Source organism: Marmota monax, unplaced genomic scaffold, assembly GCF_021218885.2.
Source record: "Marmota monax isolate L192 unplaced genomic scaffold, Marmota_monax_Labrador192_F-V1.1 WCK01_AAM20220418_F8-fsc00197, whole genome shotgun sequence".
Taxonomy (NCBI): Eukaryota; Metazoa; Chordata; class Mammalia; order Rodentia; family Sciuridae; genus Marmota; species Marmota monax.
In genome coordinates this window covers 3212408-3230653 of record NW_026694815.1, presented here as the reverse complement: position 1 = coordinate 3230653, position 18246 = coordinate 3212408, and the positions used below count along the sequence as shown (strand labels likewise).

Below are 18246 nucleotides of genomic sequence, written 5' to 3'. Positions count from 1 at the left end.
TTATTAATGCAATTCAAAGACTGCATGAGATCAACTTAAAGTCATATTGAGATGATAAAAAAAAATGCACTTACCAAGATCATCTGTTGCAAAAGGTTCAAAATTTGAAGATACAGACATGACACTAACATTATCAGCATCATTTTGTTCACTTATTTTATGTGTTTCTCTTTCAAAGTTCTTCTCAAAAGTTTCCTAAGTTATAATAAAATAAACAAAAATCACTAATATTTCCTTAAAACATTTTATAAATATTAAAGATCTAACAAGGAAACAATATTTGCATAACATTATACATCTTAAAGAGATATTCCATCCAAGCAAAACTGTGAAAATCAACGTTACTAAAGGATAAATGCAAAGTCACAGAAAATATTAAAATATTAAGGAACCTTACAGAACACTTTTCATGTAGCTAAAAAGTCAGCTGATTAAAAATTCTAAACTGACAAAATTAACTTTTAATTAAAATTTAAATTATTCCTACATCTTTATGGACATTCTCTTATCTCCAAACTCTAACAATATGAAGTACCTTACTTTAACATTGTCTCATATTAAAAGAAACAAAAAAGTATAATTAATATTTTTTAAAAGTAGTATTTTATTTATTAAATATAATTTACATACAATAATGCACCCACTTTAAGTGTACCATTTGAGGAATAATGACAAAAGATACACTTCTATAAACAGTTTTCTGAAAATAAAGATCACTTCCACCAGCCCAGAAATTTCCTTTGTACCTCTTTACAATCAATCCCATTGTACCCCAATTATATGATTTCTTTCACTACAGATGTGCTTTGCTTGTTCTAGAATTTCATACAAATGGAACATACAGTGAATACTCTTTAGTGTACTTCTTTTGCTCAGTGTGTTTCTGAAATTAATCCCCAATTGTTGTGTTTCAGAAGTTCGTCATTTTTTAACTGCTGTATTTTTTATCCACCGTATTCCCTTGTGTGGATATATCAGTTTATCCATTCATCTCCAGTTTGAGGCTATAATGACTAAAAAGATGCTGTGAATATTAGTGTACAAGTATTTTTGTGGATATGTTTTCACTTCTCTTGAATGAATACCTAGAAGAAAAATTGCTGGTTCATATGTCAAATTTATGTTCATCTTTAAAAGAAACCTCCAAACTTCTTTCTAAAGTGGTTATGCAATTTTACATTCCCCACAAGCAGTATAAAAGAGTTTCAGTTGTTACATGTTCTAACCAACACTTCTTATGGTCACATCTTTTAAATTTTAACTATTTTAGTGGGTGTGAGGTAGTATCTCATACAGTTATAATTTGCATGCTAGTAATTTGAAGCATCTGTTAAAACTTCCTGGCAATTTTTTTACTAAGTTGTCTTATAATGAAGTTGTAGAGTTACTATGTAGGCCAGCCTCTCCTAACACTACCTTTTGAAAAGCAGAAAGTTTTATTTTTATAAAACCTAATTTTCATTTTTTTCTTCTATAGTTAGTCCTTTTTGTGTTACTGGACATGCTGGGAATTTACTCTAATCCCAGTAACTTGGAAGGCTGAGGCGAGAGGATCTCAAGTTAGAGGCCAGCCTTAGCAACACAGCAAGACCCTGTCTCAAAAAATAAAATGGGCTGGGGATGAAACTCAGGGGTAAAGTACTCCTAGGTTCAATCCCCAATATTAAAAAAAAAAAAAAAAAAAAAGCAAACATACAATGACAAAAAATCCCCCCCAAACCCCAATGTCTATTATTATTGGGGTTTCTCCCCCAATGATATCATTGGGAGGATTCTCCCCCATTTCCTCTTAGAGAGATTTTATAGGTTTTAGTTTTTATAGGACTCTGTCATTTTAAATTAATTTTGTGTACAGTGTGATAGAGAGGTTATTTATGTCTCATTTATATTCTGACTGAAACATTCAAAAAGTATGTTTTTTCCATGTTCTTAAAAATAACTAGCTATTGATCTTTTATTTTAAGTTACCATCATAGCAGAAAAGTCCCTACAGGAAACTGCTGTAAACACTGAATGATGTGTTGCTGCCGGTAAAATGACATTGGTAGAAAGATATTGACATTAATGCTGAATTTAAGTTTTGAAAGAAAAAGTAAATAAACTGTATTTAATTATTTTTTTTAAAATTGTAAGCTTTTTGTTTCAAGTCCCTACTTATTTAAGTAGAACACTGTTTACATTTTACTGTAGATTTAAAATCCTGTGAACTTAACTTTATCTTAAATTTAGTCCAATTTTCAAAATTTGCTATTGATGGTGCAGACCAATGTGCTCAAATCTTTCAAAATAAATGAAAATAATGCTGCCTATATGACAATATGAAACTTGGATAATAAGGAGAGGTACTAGAGTTAGGGATACAAAATTACTGAAAAAGATCTTTTAGAACAGACTTTGCATTCTCTTCCAAACTATTACAATGTCCAATAAACTTTAATATAATCTAATCTATTTTTATGCATATAATTCACAAAAAGGAGGGCACATTTTCAGTTAACTATAATAATGATTTATCCAAAGGCGTACTTCTTAATTTATATGTGAATTGTATAGTCAATGAAAACCATGTAGTTTTAGACACAGGTTTCTGTTAACAATAGCTTAGAAGTTAGATCCTAGTGGAGAAAGATTTTAAGAAGAAAAAAAAAATACATAAAGAAGTATTGTTTTCAACAGGAGTTTAAGCTAAAGAGAAACATTAGAAAAAGTCCACAATAGTTCTAAGGAACTTAGTCTATCTGAAGAAGAGATAAAATAATCTTAAGGAAAAAAATCAAGATCTTCTCAAAAAACTGTGTGTTAGGGGCTCAGTAGTAGAGCACTTGCCTTGCATGTGTGAGGCATTGGGTTTGATCCTAAGCACCACATAAACATAAATAAACTAAAGGTATTATGTCCATCTAAAACTACAAAAATATTAAAAAAAGACTTTGTGTTAATATTTCAACACCATAGTATGATTCCAACTTTCTACCTAGAGCAAATATTTGCGAATCAAATCTTCATATGTTAAGAGTTGTCCTTAAAAAAAAAAAAAGAAAGAAAAAGTGTATTTGCTATCCCAGGACCATATACAACTTTTATAATAGAATCAAGACACTTTAAATAGGTTATTTCCAAAAATACCTAGTACATTATCTCCTTAGTATGGTAGCAATTTTTGAAGAATTTTTTTATAACTTTAATTAATTAATTTAATGTGGTGCTGAGGATCAAACCCAGTGCCTCACCCATGCTAGGCAAGTGCTCTATCACGGAGCTACAGCCTTAGCCCCCTATGGTAGTGATTTTGTTACCTAAGTCATTCCATCAAAATTATGCACACTAAGTACTATTTTCTATCATGCTCCTCACACTCTTCTACTTTTCCAGGGCCTTTTTACTTCATTGAAAAATTTCTCCAAGTTGGGCTGGGGTTGTGACTCAGTGGTAGAGCACTTGCCTAGCACGTTAAGCACTGGGTCTGATTCTCAGCACTGCATATAGATAAATAAACAAATTAAATGAAGGTTAAAAAATTTTTTTAACAAATGTAATACATTAAATTACATTTTCCCTTGATGATTTTCTTTTTTCCAGGTTCTTTTTCACCAAAAGACCTGATTTATCCTGTACTAAGCAAGGGTTTTTACTGTGATTGGTTTACTCAATGTTTGAAGGCACACGAGCTGCATTTATTAGATGTCTGTTACGAATCAGCTCCTATGTTATTATCTATCATTTATGCAGAATATTTTGGTATTTCCCAACATATTTTGATTGTATTTTCTATTTCACCCTCAATATAAAGTAATAGATTACACTCATCTCTTTTTTTAATGCAAAAATTAAGCCAGAATCAGTGACACAAGCCTGTAATCCCAGTGATGTGGGAAGCTGAGGCAAGAGGATCGCAAGTTCAAAGCCAGTCTCAGCAATTTAGCTAGGCCTTAAACAATTTAGCGAAAACCTGTCTCAAAATAAAAAATAAAAAGGGATAAAGGATATGGTTCAGTGGTTAAGAGTCCCTTGGTTTAATCCCCAGTACCAACCAACCAACCAATAAACAAACAAACAAACAAAATTTAAAAAGCTAAAAATTGAATATATTACACATATTCACAGTTTGACAACAACCTATTTAACTTTTGTTCACCGCATACTGAAATTATGTCCATGTTTTTCTAATTATTATCAGCTTACATCATCAGTAGTAGCAAGGCTTTCACTGGGAGTAAGCTCTGAGTTTGAAGCTATCCAAGTACCAGAGTTCACTGACTTTACATTTTCCCCTTCTTTTTCATGGTTTTCAGAAATATGTCTCGATACTATATCCTAAATAAAGAAATAAAATATTTATGAAAAAACATAAGGCTTAATTCCAAATTTATCTTACAAATGGAAAAATAAAGATAGTACTTCTTATCTCACAGGTTAAGTGTAAGAAATAACATTAAAGATGAAACATGGCAAAATTACAAAGACTATCTATAATCCACTTATGCTATACAATAATTTTTAAATAAAATGTCAAGAAAAACAAATCAAAATACATGTAGAATTAGGACATGCTTCAGTCTAAAAAAGTAACCAGACATTATCATGAAGTAAGGTGATAATAGATAGGGTTGGAAAAAGAATGATACCTGCAATGCATATAAAGCCCTCTGCCTTAAGTAGTCTGTATTAAGTAGTTGAAGCTCATGGAAGAGTTCAATAAGAAAATGTGGGCGAGATTCATTTTGAGATATTAAAGTAGCCACTTCAGAATAAATAGTATCCCGCAAAGCTTCAAACATAGAACAATCACTCCCAGTTTCTGGAAGATACAAAAAATCAGGAAGTTAAAAAAAAAAATCAGGAAAGTTAATACTGATAAAATATCTTCATAACAATTCTTTTCATTTATGTCCTTACTTTAAGCTTTAGATTTCTTAAAAATTAGAATATATTTCTGTTGCAGGACATTTCAAGTAGAAAAATAAGATTAAAATTACCAAAAACAATCTGAAAATATAAAAATCAACACTATATATTAAAGAAATACTGAAATTCATGGATAACATGAATCACTATATAAAACCCCATTTATTTCTCAATAAAAAACATTTGGAAAATTTTATATACTTCATGGGGAAAAAAAAATCAGTAAAAATTTTTCAGCACTTGAATGAAATAAGTTCAAATAATCTGCCTTGTTTTTTGCTAATATGAACTTTATAACAGAAAAGAAAATCTGTTTATTTTTAATGTTGAGAACTGCTAACAAAAGCTACTATCTTAAGGTCTATATGGTTATTAGGTTTACTAATTTTCAAATTTCATCTACAATTCCGAAAAGTGCTATACTGATAAATAACTAAATTTATAACATAACAGATCAATTTTACTACAGTATTTTATTTACATTCTCAGTATTAACTGAAGCAGGCAGTGACCTAACTGAAGTTTTTGGTTTCCCCGAATTTCAGCATCTCTATCATTAAGCTACAATTCTACTATATGTATTTGTTGATAACATGAAATGATAACTCTCAAATGTACACAGTCATACTCTTAATTTTAACAGTTCTTAACTAGGAACTATTCCCACTGAATTCTCTCTGGAGGGGGAAAAAAAAAATCTCCAAGTGGTTTTCCTAGCTAGCAAATTCTGTAAACTTTATAGAGCAATACTAGAACTTCAAGAAGCCAGTCTCAAGTTCTGCAAAAATCAGGAATACCTCAGAGAACCATGCTTTCAAAAAGTATGTAAAGAGCATGAATTTAATTGATTTCTGAGAGAGAGAGAGATAAGGAAATGCAAAAGGAATGTGCTCTAATGGAAGAACTTTCTGCTAAGTAAGTAACTGAACAACTTCAGGTCTCAATTTCTGAAAGCATAAAATAATAGTAATACAAAAATGCAATTTTCCTATCTTGCCTCAGATAGTCATGAATATAAAATGAAATGAAATGCTGAAGTTTTCTTAGTAGTTTTAAAATGTTCAAATGTGACATATTATAAAAGTGACATTTACTATAAGCAGAAACCAAAACTTCCTTTAAGAAAGCTCTACTTATAGTAAAATTCCAAATATGATTTGATATACTATCCTGTTCTTTAATCATAGTTGTTTGATCTTGAAAATGTTTCTTTCAAAGGTAAAAAAAACAAAGGGTTTAATGACATCTTTAATATCAATATGAGATAAAATTGTCACTCTAAATTTAAAAAATTATTTCTACATAATGAATTATCCTTCCTTCCCTTCTACAGTGATGGAAACTGTATGCCAATTTCTCCTCCTAGATTATTAATTATAATTAATTAGCTTTTGCTAGGAAAGTCCCTGATCTTGGTCCAGTTTCTCTGATCCTATTTTGATTTTATACTATTTTGAGAGTTCTTTTCTTTGGAATTACCACTGATATTTTTTGTCAGTTCTGGGTCCTTTACAGTTTCCTAAAGGTTCAAAAAGTCTTTCATTTTTTCACTCATGTAGGAGGAGTTGAAGAATATTAACAATGCTAAATCATAAAGAACCATATTTAACCAAAATAGTTTACAGAGCAAAATAGTTTTCTTGAATTTTTCTAATTTCCATCTTGTATCTTTATCACAGTCTGTCATAGTTGTTTTGTTTGATGGCTTCTTATTTTTCAATAGATATTAACTGGTGATAAAAAATAACTATAATATAAAAATATCTGTTTCAAAAATATTAATGTTTTGAAATATTCAAGAAATATAAAATAAGTAACTTTAAAATATTAAAATCTCAAAAATAGTTTCTATTACCCTTATAACTATGTTGATTAGGTTTCATACACTAACTGTAAAACAAGAAAAGCAGCCAATTTTACCAATCAAGAATTTAAAATAAAAGACTTCAGAATTTTATGAATATTAACTTTTTCATTTTTATAATAGTCAAATAACATACACTAAGCTAAATTGTAAAAAAAAAAAAAAAATCAGAACAACATAACTAAGAATTTTAGGACCAATGGGAAAAAATTCACAAAAGTGGACACCAAAACTAAGCAGATTGTTACCTGGCGCTTCATTGCATGCATTTCTGTTAGATTGCTGTAGTATTCTCCTAGCATGTGCTGTAGGAAAGGGCAGACATAAGGATGAACATAAAATGTGTATGAGTAGTAAAGACAGGGTCTATAATATGAATAAGTGAATGAAAAAAAGAATTAAGCGAAATTTTAAAAAATTTGCCAAAGTGAAATGTTATCACAAGGTATGGTTTATTGTTCTATTTAAAAATAATCTCATTAGGGAAAATCTCAAAAGGTTTACTATTATAAACTTACATTACTGTGACTGATGATGACTATCCTAATAAACTTTTATCATTTATTTTTATGAAGCATACACATTAAGATGAACCTCCTATATAACTCCTATAAGAGAAAAAAACTGCATAATCCAATACTAGCAGTTACTACACTCTAATAATCACATAATATGGGTAGAATAACAAGTGTTAGTATACAATGTACAAAATATTTTAGAGAATGGTTAAAATGAAAAAAATCTCTTTTGGGGAATGTAAGGGAGTACTAATTTATACTACTCAGAACATTGTTAAATTCACCAAAATTCAAGCATTACGTTTTTTTCAAATGACAATAAGGTCTAAAGTACCACTATGACTATCAATGATTTAAGTAATGCCTTTCAATTTAGTACCCTTCCCAACTTCTACCCACTGTTTACTCTTTAAAGATGTCACTATTTGATAAAGAAAATAAAAGGAGATGAAAATTGTAAAGTTTTGATAAAATTCTGGGTCAGGAACAATAGAACTATAATTTTTGCTAAAAGGAACCTGAACTTAATGCTTCAAAATTCAGCACTATCATCTCCTAACAATATGAGCTACAGAAAGTAATTTCAAAATACAAGCAAATGTGATTTTTTTTTTAAACCTGAGTAATAAGTACTCATTATTAAAAGTCTTAGAACTTACAGAAGATGATTAAACTGTTAAGTTTTTTTTGTTTGTTTTTGTTTTTGATACTGGGGAATGAACTCAGGGGCACTTGACCTCTGAGCCACATCCCCAGCCCTATTTTGTATTTTATTTAGAGAGAGGGTCTCACTGAGTTGCTTAGTGTCTCACTTTTGCTGAGGCTGGCTTTGAACTCACAATCCTCCAGCCTCAGCTTCCCAAGCTGCTGGGATTACAGGCAGGCATGCACCACCACTGCACCTGGAAAACTATTAACATTTTGATGCATTTTCTTCCAGTCTTTTTAAATTCACGTTTCTGTTTACATATAGAAGGAATCATACACTGTTCAAACAACACTAAATGTTGATTTTTTTTCATTCTGTTTCCTTAAAATAGGTACCAATAAGAACAATTACTGGGTTAAGGATATAACTTTTGAAATCTTCTGCAAAAGTTGTACCAATTTATATTACTAGTTCTTTATAAGTGATAGAAAAGACAGTACCCTGATTCCTCATCAAAAAATGGAAACAAAGCCAACTTAGCATTATAAGTCTCAAATGATATGTAAAAAATTCTGAAAACAACAAAATACATCAATTTTGAAAAATTTTAAGAATAAAGCATAATATATATAATTTCACCTGACCTTATTAACATATTAGTCTATAATTCCTGACTCCCTTTCCATATTTGTTTGAGACGTCTTTATAAATCAGAAAAGTACTAGTACTTATTTAAACTAAGATGGTGGTAAACATATATGACTCCACTGAACCACGTATCTGGTATTATGCTGGAATTTAAGACGTAAATTATCCATTGCCAAGGAACTTGGAAAGGTGATAAGATATTTAAGTAGGTACATATTACATAATATGATACAGGCAACAAAATAGTTTTATATAGGCAACAAAGTAGGTTTATACAGGCTCCAATGGAAACAAAAAGGAGAAATGGAAGTTATTCTGGCTTGAATTCAAATAAAATTTCAGGGTCCCAAATAAAAATTTTAGGTAGGAGTCTAGCATTAAAAAGGGCTTACAGGGTTGGGGTTGTAGCTCAGCAGTAGAGTGCTCGCCTAACATGTGTGAGGGCCTGGGTTTGATCCTCAGCACCACATAAAAATAAAATAAAGGTATTGTGTCCATCTACTAATAAAAAATAAATATATATATATATATATTTTTTTTTTTAAAAAGGGCTTATAAAGGGCAAAAAAGGACTTGAGGCAGAAAGTACAACTGGTAGGGTAAGAAACAGTGTTAACAGCCACGAGAAAACTTTAGATCCCAGTCACTAAAAGAATAAAGTTCAAGGTGGTGAGAAATGAGTCTGGAAAGGCAAGATGGAACCAAGTCCCCAATGGACATATATGTTAAATTAAGGCATTCATACTTTATCCAATAGGCATGGTAAAGACAAAGTTGTAAGCAGAGGAATAACAGGATTTTGTATTAAGCTTTTTAAAAAAAAATTTTATTTTTTAGGTGTAGACAGACACAACACAATGCCTTTATTTTTATGTGGTGCTGAGGATTGAACCTGGGTCCTGCCCGTGGTAGGCGAGTGCTCTACCACTGAGCCACAATCCCAGCCCTGTATTAAGCTTTTAATTATATAAGATTTTGGAATTTCAAATTGGGAGTTCCATGTTAATGTCAACTATTCATGATTTGCTTAGGAATAAGTTTATTAAAATGTGTCAAAAAGTATCATTACACAACACAAAAGCATTTCCAGCTTATATTTCTTAATATCAAGAAATGTGTACCATAATCTCTACTACATAAAATCTCATACATGATAAAAATGAGATAGGGTAATTTTAAAACTTGCTTTAATAAGGCTTTTCAAATCCAAGATGAAGAACTCTTTAAATTAAAGCAAATTTAAGAAGAGAACATACCTGAAGATATTTCTGTAGACCTATTATATTTTATTATTTTTTCCAGCTGTTCATGATTCTTTCTGCTGAATACTTTTGCTTGAACAGGCTCTTCAGTCTGAGCTGAATGTCTGTTCCTACTTTTGCAAGGTTCACATGTGCTAGACATACTGGCACTTTCATATCCTTTAGTTTAAAAAAAAAAAAGTTATAGCTGTTACCAGTTGCAGCAACTCAGAGTGAAAGAGAAATCGATTTCCATAGTGAAATAGTTCAAGTAACTCAATTTATAGTTTCTATGAAGGCCTGGTATCAATTGAACATAATACACTAATATTATCTTGGAGCTATCTTTGCAGAAACCTTTGGAAGCATAGGGTAATAGTAATAAACACTTCACTAGCTTTTGACACTTGCATTAAAGACTTTATCCCATTTCAAAATATAGTACAAGGCAGACCTTATACCACCAAATGCTCTACCGGACTCCAAGTTAACAAGTTTTCAGTATTAGGAAAAACAAGAATCATATTCAATCTATATAAATATCCATAATAAAGTGTACTGGGCATTAGTCAAATATGTCTGCCTTTCTTATTTATTATATATTTTATGCAAATGACTTGGTTTAAAAAGACTTACCCACCCGCAGGTTATACATATATTCTACTACATTTTCCTTCTATGTATTTTTTTCCCCGCCCACATTCATTTTGCTATATGGTACAAGGTAAGAATTCAATTTTTTTTTTGTTGTGGTTTTACATAGGTAATTGATTATACCAATCCTCTCTTCACTGAATTAAAATGTGTATTGGCTAATATATTAAACCCTCATATTTACTAGATTTTATTTATTTATTTACTTTGGTGCTAGGGATTGAACTCAGGGGCACTTTGTCATGGAGCCACATCCCCAAACTCATTTTGCATGAGCCCAGACAGGGCCTCACTGAGTTGCCTACCGCCTCGACTTTGCTGAGGCTGCCTTACCATGATCTTCACATAAAACACATCAGAAATAAGGGAACGATTGCCACATTATTATATAGAATGACATAATTGAAAGTATTGTTGGTGGTGTCATTTAATAGCACACAATGCTCTGAAGAAAAAACCATTTAAGCACATTATTCTAACAAGAATGTTTTTATAAATGAAAATAAGCTTTTGATTGCTAATACTGAATCACATGAAAAAATGCTAAATAAATTGAAATTACAATGCAGGTTACTTAGCATATATAAAATTATCTCTGGGGGAACCCCACTAGGTACTTTAAAAAAGATATACATACAAGGACCAAAAAAAAAAAAAGAAAGAAATACAAATACATACATATATACAGCTAACCCTCCCTCCCAAACAACCAAAAATGTGACATGAAACATACCACAACTAAGATGCTATAAAGAAAGAAGAAAAAACTATTGTTTTATATATGAGACCCAAATTTAAAATATCAAAGGCTAGATTTCTGAAGTTGAGCTACTAACGTGTGATTGAACTGGAGAGCACTTTATAGTAATCCTCCAGGAGCAGCAGAAGAATTTAATGAATGTTAACAGTACAGAATAACACTGGCTAGGTCAGCTAGTGTAACAGCAGCAAGAATAATACATGAGGTTCATTACTTTAAGGGTGTGATCTTCTACACCACTTCATTACTCTTTCCTCTATCTCCATTTTTTTCTCAGTATGAGTGGTTCATATAATTAGAAGAAATAGTACTTCTATATGGCCCTCCTTTGAAGGGAAATGGCTTAGCCATGGCCCCTTAAAGACCTTACATGTTTCAAAACAGGATACCAGATGTAAGGACTAAACCACTGCTGAATCTAATTCATGGCAGAAAATCATGTGACCCTCTTGGAATACAGAGCTTCTATGTGATCATTCCCTACTTGCTGTCTTCTCTCCCTGGGAGGCTATTAGTAGATAGTTTTGCATTGCCACTCAGGTTCTGATGAAACATGAAATCTTTCTACCTCACTCCTGAGGGGACATCTGCAGACTATTAAATGCCTTAACTGCATGCAGTACATCTCTGATTCTCAGCAATAGGGTGTCCTACCACTGAGGTTACAACTGCCATTTGGCACCTCTTGTTTCAGTTTTCCTCTTTTAAGTGTGAGACAAGGGAGCTGGCATCTCTGACTACTCTTCGTTTCTCAGGCCTTACCTTACCTTTTTTTTTTTGAGATTCGGTCTCACTAAGTTGAACTTGTGATCCTCCTACTTCAGCCTCCTGAGCCTCTGAAATTATAGGCGTGCACCACCACAAAAGGCTCCCTTGCCTAAATGTTATTTATTTATTTATCTATTTGTTTATTGGAATGAACTCAGGGGCACTCAACCACTGAGCCACATCCCCAGCCCTGTTCTGTATTTTTATTTAGAGACAGGGTCTCGCTGATCACCTCTCTTTTGCTGAGACTGGCTTTGAACTCTGGATCCTCCTGCCTCAGACTCCTAAACTGCTGGGATTACAGGCACGCAACACTGTGCCTGGCTTGCCTAATTCTTTACATCTGTTTAATGTGAGTAATAAGAGAGGGTGGAGGAAAGACATAAAAACATAAATAGAACCCTGAAGTCAGTACATTAACAAGTCTGTTCAATTTTCCAAGAAAAGAAGGAAGAGGTGAAGATATAGACTATGGACCTATTCCCCCTCAAGAATATCAAAACAGGAAACTGGCCTGGTAGAGTGTCACCAAATATCCGATAACTGAAAAATTCAGCAAAGCAGGAAATCACCTTCAGCTCATAAGATTTAAATCTGAACTGAAGCAGAGAAAATGAATTTTATATAATTTGTAAATTCTTGCCTCACAAATAGTTAAAATAATTGCCACCATCTGAATGAAATAAGTGAAGGTTTAGCATTCCATTCAATGAAAGAATATCAATAAGTGCAAAAAATATATATATAAACAGTTAAGTCTAGTAAGTTTGGGACAGTAAACTAGCTGTCTCAATTGTCTCAAGATAGCAACTTAAGTACCACTGTGCTGGTCTATTTGTAATATGCTTTTTTCCTTTCCGAATTCCTGTTAGCATGCTTCATCCCAATTCTATATTCTACATTCTTATTGTTATTCTGATTTGGAAAGTTTCTCTCTCGTCTGACCCCATTACTAGTTTTTTTTAAGATGCAAAAAGCATCCTTTTCTTGTAACTACTGTTGGCCATTTCCTTTCCAAACAGAAAAAAAAAATCAATCAATGACCTATCTCAGCACTTCTCAAGATTTTGTTTTTTAAAAAATAATTTTAGTTGTAGATGGACACAATATCTTTATTTTGTTTATTTAGTTTGTTTTGTTGTTGTAGTTTTTTTTTTTTTTTTTAAATGTGGTGCTGAGGATAGAACCCAGTGCCTCACACATGCTAGGCAAGCATTCTACCACTGAACCACAACTCCAGCTCTACTTCTAGACTTTCATGTGTGTATCTTCACACAGAATACATGGAATCTTGGTAAAATGCATAATTTTACAAAGTGTATGATTTTGTTAGTATATGAGTGCCCAAAACCTCCATTTTGATTTATGTTCCCAGATGATGCTGATTTGCTTGTCCATATCTCACATTTTGAATAGCAAGTATTTAGCTGACTAATGTGATTCTGCTACATATTAATCTGACTGTGCTAGATACTATTTGATTCTGTTATTGAATCTTTTATTTTTGTATGTGTGATTAAAGTGGTACTCTCACTAACAGAGGGTCTTGAATGCTTGTTGAACAAATACAAAAGTTTGTTTTGGCAGGCATTTGTAAACTTAAATATGAAGGAAGAAAGCATAAAGATGACAATGTCAACCCCTGCCTTAAAGTTAAAGATTATGTTATATATATATGGAATTGAAATTTCTCAGAATAAAGCTGTTTACAAAAACTCCAAACGCATCAATATTTCTAGGCTTAGGGAGACATGGCCCTAAATTGGCAAGGGTTCTCTAAAACTCTGCTACTCAAGGTGTGCTCCACAGATCAATATTGGTAATACCCAAGTCTGTTAGAAAGGCAGACCCCCAGGATCCTTCCAGGCTACGTGAACTAGAATTTGCAATTAAAACAGATTCTGAAGGAGTCTTGTGTGAAACATTAAAGTCTAAGAATCAATGCCCAGAATTTAGCAAGGCCCAGAGCAACTTAGCGAGACACTGTCTCAAACAAATAAAAAATAAAAAAGGGCTGGGGATGCGGCTCTATGCTAAAGTACACCTGAGTTTAATCCCTGTTACCAAAAGAAAGAAATCATTGCCCCAGCACTCTCGAATCCCCTGGCTGTATCAGAGAAAGCTAGAATAAACCATTTTTATGGGAGCAAGGCATTTGGGGAATAAAGTTATATGACTATTCGAAGGGCCTCTCTCAAAATGCCATTATCTGGTAGCACAAAAAGTAATCTTGAAGAAAGCACAGTAGTTGTCTGAATGGTTTCAGCACTGGTTAATATACAAAATAAATCCACTGCTCTTGAACATTTAATTACTAGAAAATTATTTCAAGAATACACTAAGAAAAATGCCATCCCTGATCAAATTTGCTTGTTTGACCATTAGATAGATTCTTCAATGAGGGAAGGCGTAGGAGCCAAGGATTAAGGATGCATGAATTACTAAGACCCCCCCCCCCAAAAAAAAATTGCAATCATTCTCTTATGTTACATCCATAGGTTTTGCTGGCTTTTTTAAGGGTTCCCATCACCCAAAAATGATTAAGAAGAATGCTACCAAAGTTGATGAGTATATTGTTTTTACTACAAGATTTCCCAGGGATTTTAGTGTATCTGTTTTATGAACTTCCAAGAGAGGGAGTCAGCAGTTATACATAATTTTTTCAAACTTTCCTTATTATAAGCTTAGAATACTTTATTCTGAAGTATCAAATATTATCTCCTTAAACTCAACAACCTCAAAACCACAAACAAAAAGAATCCCTTGCAAATGTGAGGAAGTATCCCTTAGCTATAATATTCCAGATTTTAGTGAATAAAAACTATTTTTAACCTAGTACTTGACTTCAGAAAATTCTCTAAAAAATCAAAGAAAACCTATTTTTTTTTAAAAGGTATATGTAGTAGCACTATGAAGAAAACTTTAGTATGATACTCAAAAGCAAGATTCAATAAAATATCAGTTTGGTTCTTTGTTTGTTTGTTCTTGAAGGACTAACAGTGGCTGTTTTAACAGTGGATTCATTTGTGTGATATTCAAAAATTACAACATAATTATAAGTCCTCATTTCTTTAAATGAAACCATCAAAAATCTAACAAGTTACAAAAAGTGGAATGCTTGGACCAGATGTAACAAAAGACAGAAAAGAGTAAAAACAAGGACATTTTGGGAATTCTTCAGTAACCTAGAAAATTTGGAGAACACCTTTCTGAGTGAGCTCACAGAAACCATATATGCAGAAAACATACTAATGTTTATGAAGCACAAAAAAACAATGTATGATATGTTATAAAATATTTACATTAAACTCTTGGAAAAAAATAATAAAGATAACTAAAAATGACTGTTAGGTTACCAACACTAATGCCAATCAACATTCAACAAATTGCAATACTTACCAATATTTTTAACTCTGCTTTTCAACTGAGTAGAATTCCTCTTTTTACTCTTCGATTTGGGTGTTTTGTCTTTAGATGCCAGGCTGGCTTGTGCAGATGCTTTTCTTGTCTTAAATGTTTTAGTTACTGTTGTTGGATCTACTGGGTCAGGCATACTGCTAAAGCTTTCTAATGATTCTTCATCAAACTGGCGTCTTCTCCTGCTTGTATCTAAGTGATTTTTGCGGTTACTATTTGTAGTTTTCTCTACAGACACTGCAAATCCAGTCTTGATAAATGGTTTTCCTATTTCTCCTTCTTGGTCATACGACCATGGCGTCCTAATGTTTTCTACCTCCTCTTCAGGCTGTTTCTGATTCCTTACCAATGAAAACAAGTATTTAGAAATCACACTATAGATTTATTAACTGAAAACTTCAAAAACTAGTTTACTAAGGAGATTTTGGTGAATAAAATCTTCAACAGGCTATAAAATGTTTTCATTAAATATGCATTATATGGGCAAATACTACATATTATGGATTACTTGAAACTTTAATTTTGGACTCTTCTCACTAAACCATTTTTACTGGCAAAAACTCAAAATCAAAGATCTAGCATTTATAATAGAAAGAAGGAAAGCAAAATTAAGGCAAAATGGGACACAGAAGGAAAAAAAAAAGTTCAGGGAACTAAAAAAGAGCTGTAGCAGAGGGTTCGGGAACATACATGGATCTCTTTTTATCTAAAGAACTTCTAACATAACCAGAATTTATGAAAACAAACTCTGTTTGTCACTAAACTCTGTTCATTAAGTATAGCCTACATCTGTTGGTCTAGTATCATTTCCCAAATTTTATTTGCTGAATGCTGGCATCCCTTAATATTTAAAAGAAATTCACTATTCATCTAAGTTGGGGGAAAAAGGCAAAACAAATTTAATATAGGTATGTAGAATTTCTTAGAAGTTTTAATATGTCAGTGTGCTTTATAAATGTCTTAAGAGTAATAGTGAGCAAGAATTCTACAACATTTTATCATAGAACTTGCATGGACAGCAGTGTTCCAAAGAACAGTTTGGGAGACACTGTCCACAGGGTAATATGTCTAATGTTTACTAACCTAGCAACTTTACAGGAAAAGTTCTCTGACCCTAGCTCAAAACTAAAAATTTTATCTGACTTGTTATCTCTATAGTTATTCAGGGAACCTATGATAGTTGAGATTTTAGGAGATAAGTTCTATCTATTCAGAGGTGGTAAAAATATCTAAAATAAGATATCCAAATCTGTCCTAAAAATATAAATACTTAATACAAAACTAAAATAATTTTAGAATAATTTATATGTATGTGTGTGTATGTGTGTGTGTGTGTGTGTGTGTGTGTATATATATATATATATATATATATATATATATATATATATATATATATAAACATTGATAATAATGAAGTAGGGAAATGCATTAGAATGAAGTCCCACTGACTGTGATGGAGATTCATGGCAACAGTGCATTAAACACCGTATTCATTTTTTTTTTTTTAAGATGTAGTTGGACACAATACCTTTATTTTATTTATTTATTTGTTTGTTTGTTTGTTTTTATGTGGTGCTGAGGATCGAACCTAGAGTCTCGCACCTGTTAGGTGAGCGCTCTACCGCTGAGCCACAACCCCAGCCTCCCCGCATATTCAGTTTTGATGAAAAAAAAAATACTTTCACAGAACAACATCAAAGTTAATAGGAAAAAATGGTTAATCCAACTAATAAGAGTCCACAAAGTCCAAGAGATTAATTGTAGGATTCCTAGAGGTGATTACAAAGTCGGGATGCTAATATTTTTTTAGTTAATCAAGTTAAAATAAAATCCCTAAAAGTTCATAACAATTAGTATCAAATGCTAAATTAAAAGGCTGGGACATGTCCAAAAGTATAGCTAAAAGTAAATAGAATGTGAATTTTGGGGGAACAGGAATACTAAAAATTGAATTCAGGGGCACTTTACAATTGAGCTACATCCCTAGCCCTTTTCCTAAATTTTTTATTTCAGGACAATCTCACTAAACGGGTAAGGCTGCCTTCCAACTTGTAAACCTCCTGTCTCTGCCTCTAGAATCACTGGGATTACAGGAGTACATCATACCTTGCCCGGCTACACCACTGCAACTGGCAATGTGAATTTTTTTAAAGGACTTGGACAGCAAATCTTAAGAGATGTTTCTGACAGAATATAAAGTTTTTCCTGAAACTAATAATAAAAACACTGTAAGATTTTCACCAGCTGTATGAAAATAAATTCTGGGGATCAACATTATTATTAAAATATTATTTATGTAGCTATAAAAATGCCTAAAGAAAATGACTATCTTGAGCCAATCTAACTAATCTCTCACACTATTTGTGTCAGAAATTGTACCTGGGAAAAGTATCACTTTAAAAAATAAATATGAGAAAGAAAATGAAATCCTAACTAGTGACTGATTCTATTAGTAGTCAATATTATATCTGAATGATCTTTAGAAACTGATTCTAATCAGAGGCTATGAGTCAAATAAATGGACCATCACTTAACAAGTATCCTCCAGTAGTTAACATTACTTTCTAGTCCTAAGTCAATGAACAGTGAACTTTTTTAACATTACAGACAAACAAATCAAGGACAAAACACTATATGGGTCAGGTCATATCCTTCCAAATTAAATCTCACAGAATATCCTGGACCAAAATTCTGAACTACTACTCTTAGACCAGGGTTACCAGCAGATATAATATGCCTAAGAGATATCTAGTAAGGTGTAAAAGTTTCATATTTCCAATACTATCAAACCAAACCATCACAAACATCCTCCTTCATTGTGT

The 18246-nt window shown here is 32.1% G+C and overlaps 1 protein-coding gene across 13 annotated transcripts in view; it reads right to left on the bottom strand.

Moving 5' to 3' along the window:
* The window catches only part of Pcm1 (pericentriolar material 1), a 93347-nt gene that overhangs the window by 20822 nt on the left and 54279 nt on the right, over positions 1 to 18246 (bottom strand). For 10 of the 13 annotated variants that reach the window (XM_046425944.2, XM_058573122.1, XM_046425943.2 and 7 more), the window contains 6 exons: positions 15407 to 15765; positions 9841 to 10005; positions 7018 to 7074; positions 4626 to 4798; positions 4183 to 4314; positions 75 to 195 (listed from right to left, as the gene is read on the bottom strand). In XM_046425944.2, coding sequence (XP_046281900.1) covers positions 75 to 195; positions 4183 to 4314; positions 4626 to 4798; positions 7018 to 7074; positions 9841 to 10005; positions 15407 to 15765 — 1007 coding nt within the window. The remainder of the gene's footprint in view (positions 1 to 74; positions 196 to 4182; positions 4315 to 4625; positions 4799 to 7017; positions 7075 to 9840; positions 10006 to 15406; positions 15766 to 18246) is intronic. The other 3 variants (XM_058573123.1, XM_046425949.2, XM_046425950.2) reach the window with 1 other exon arrangement.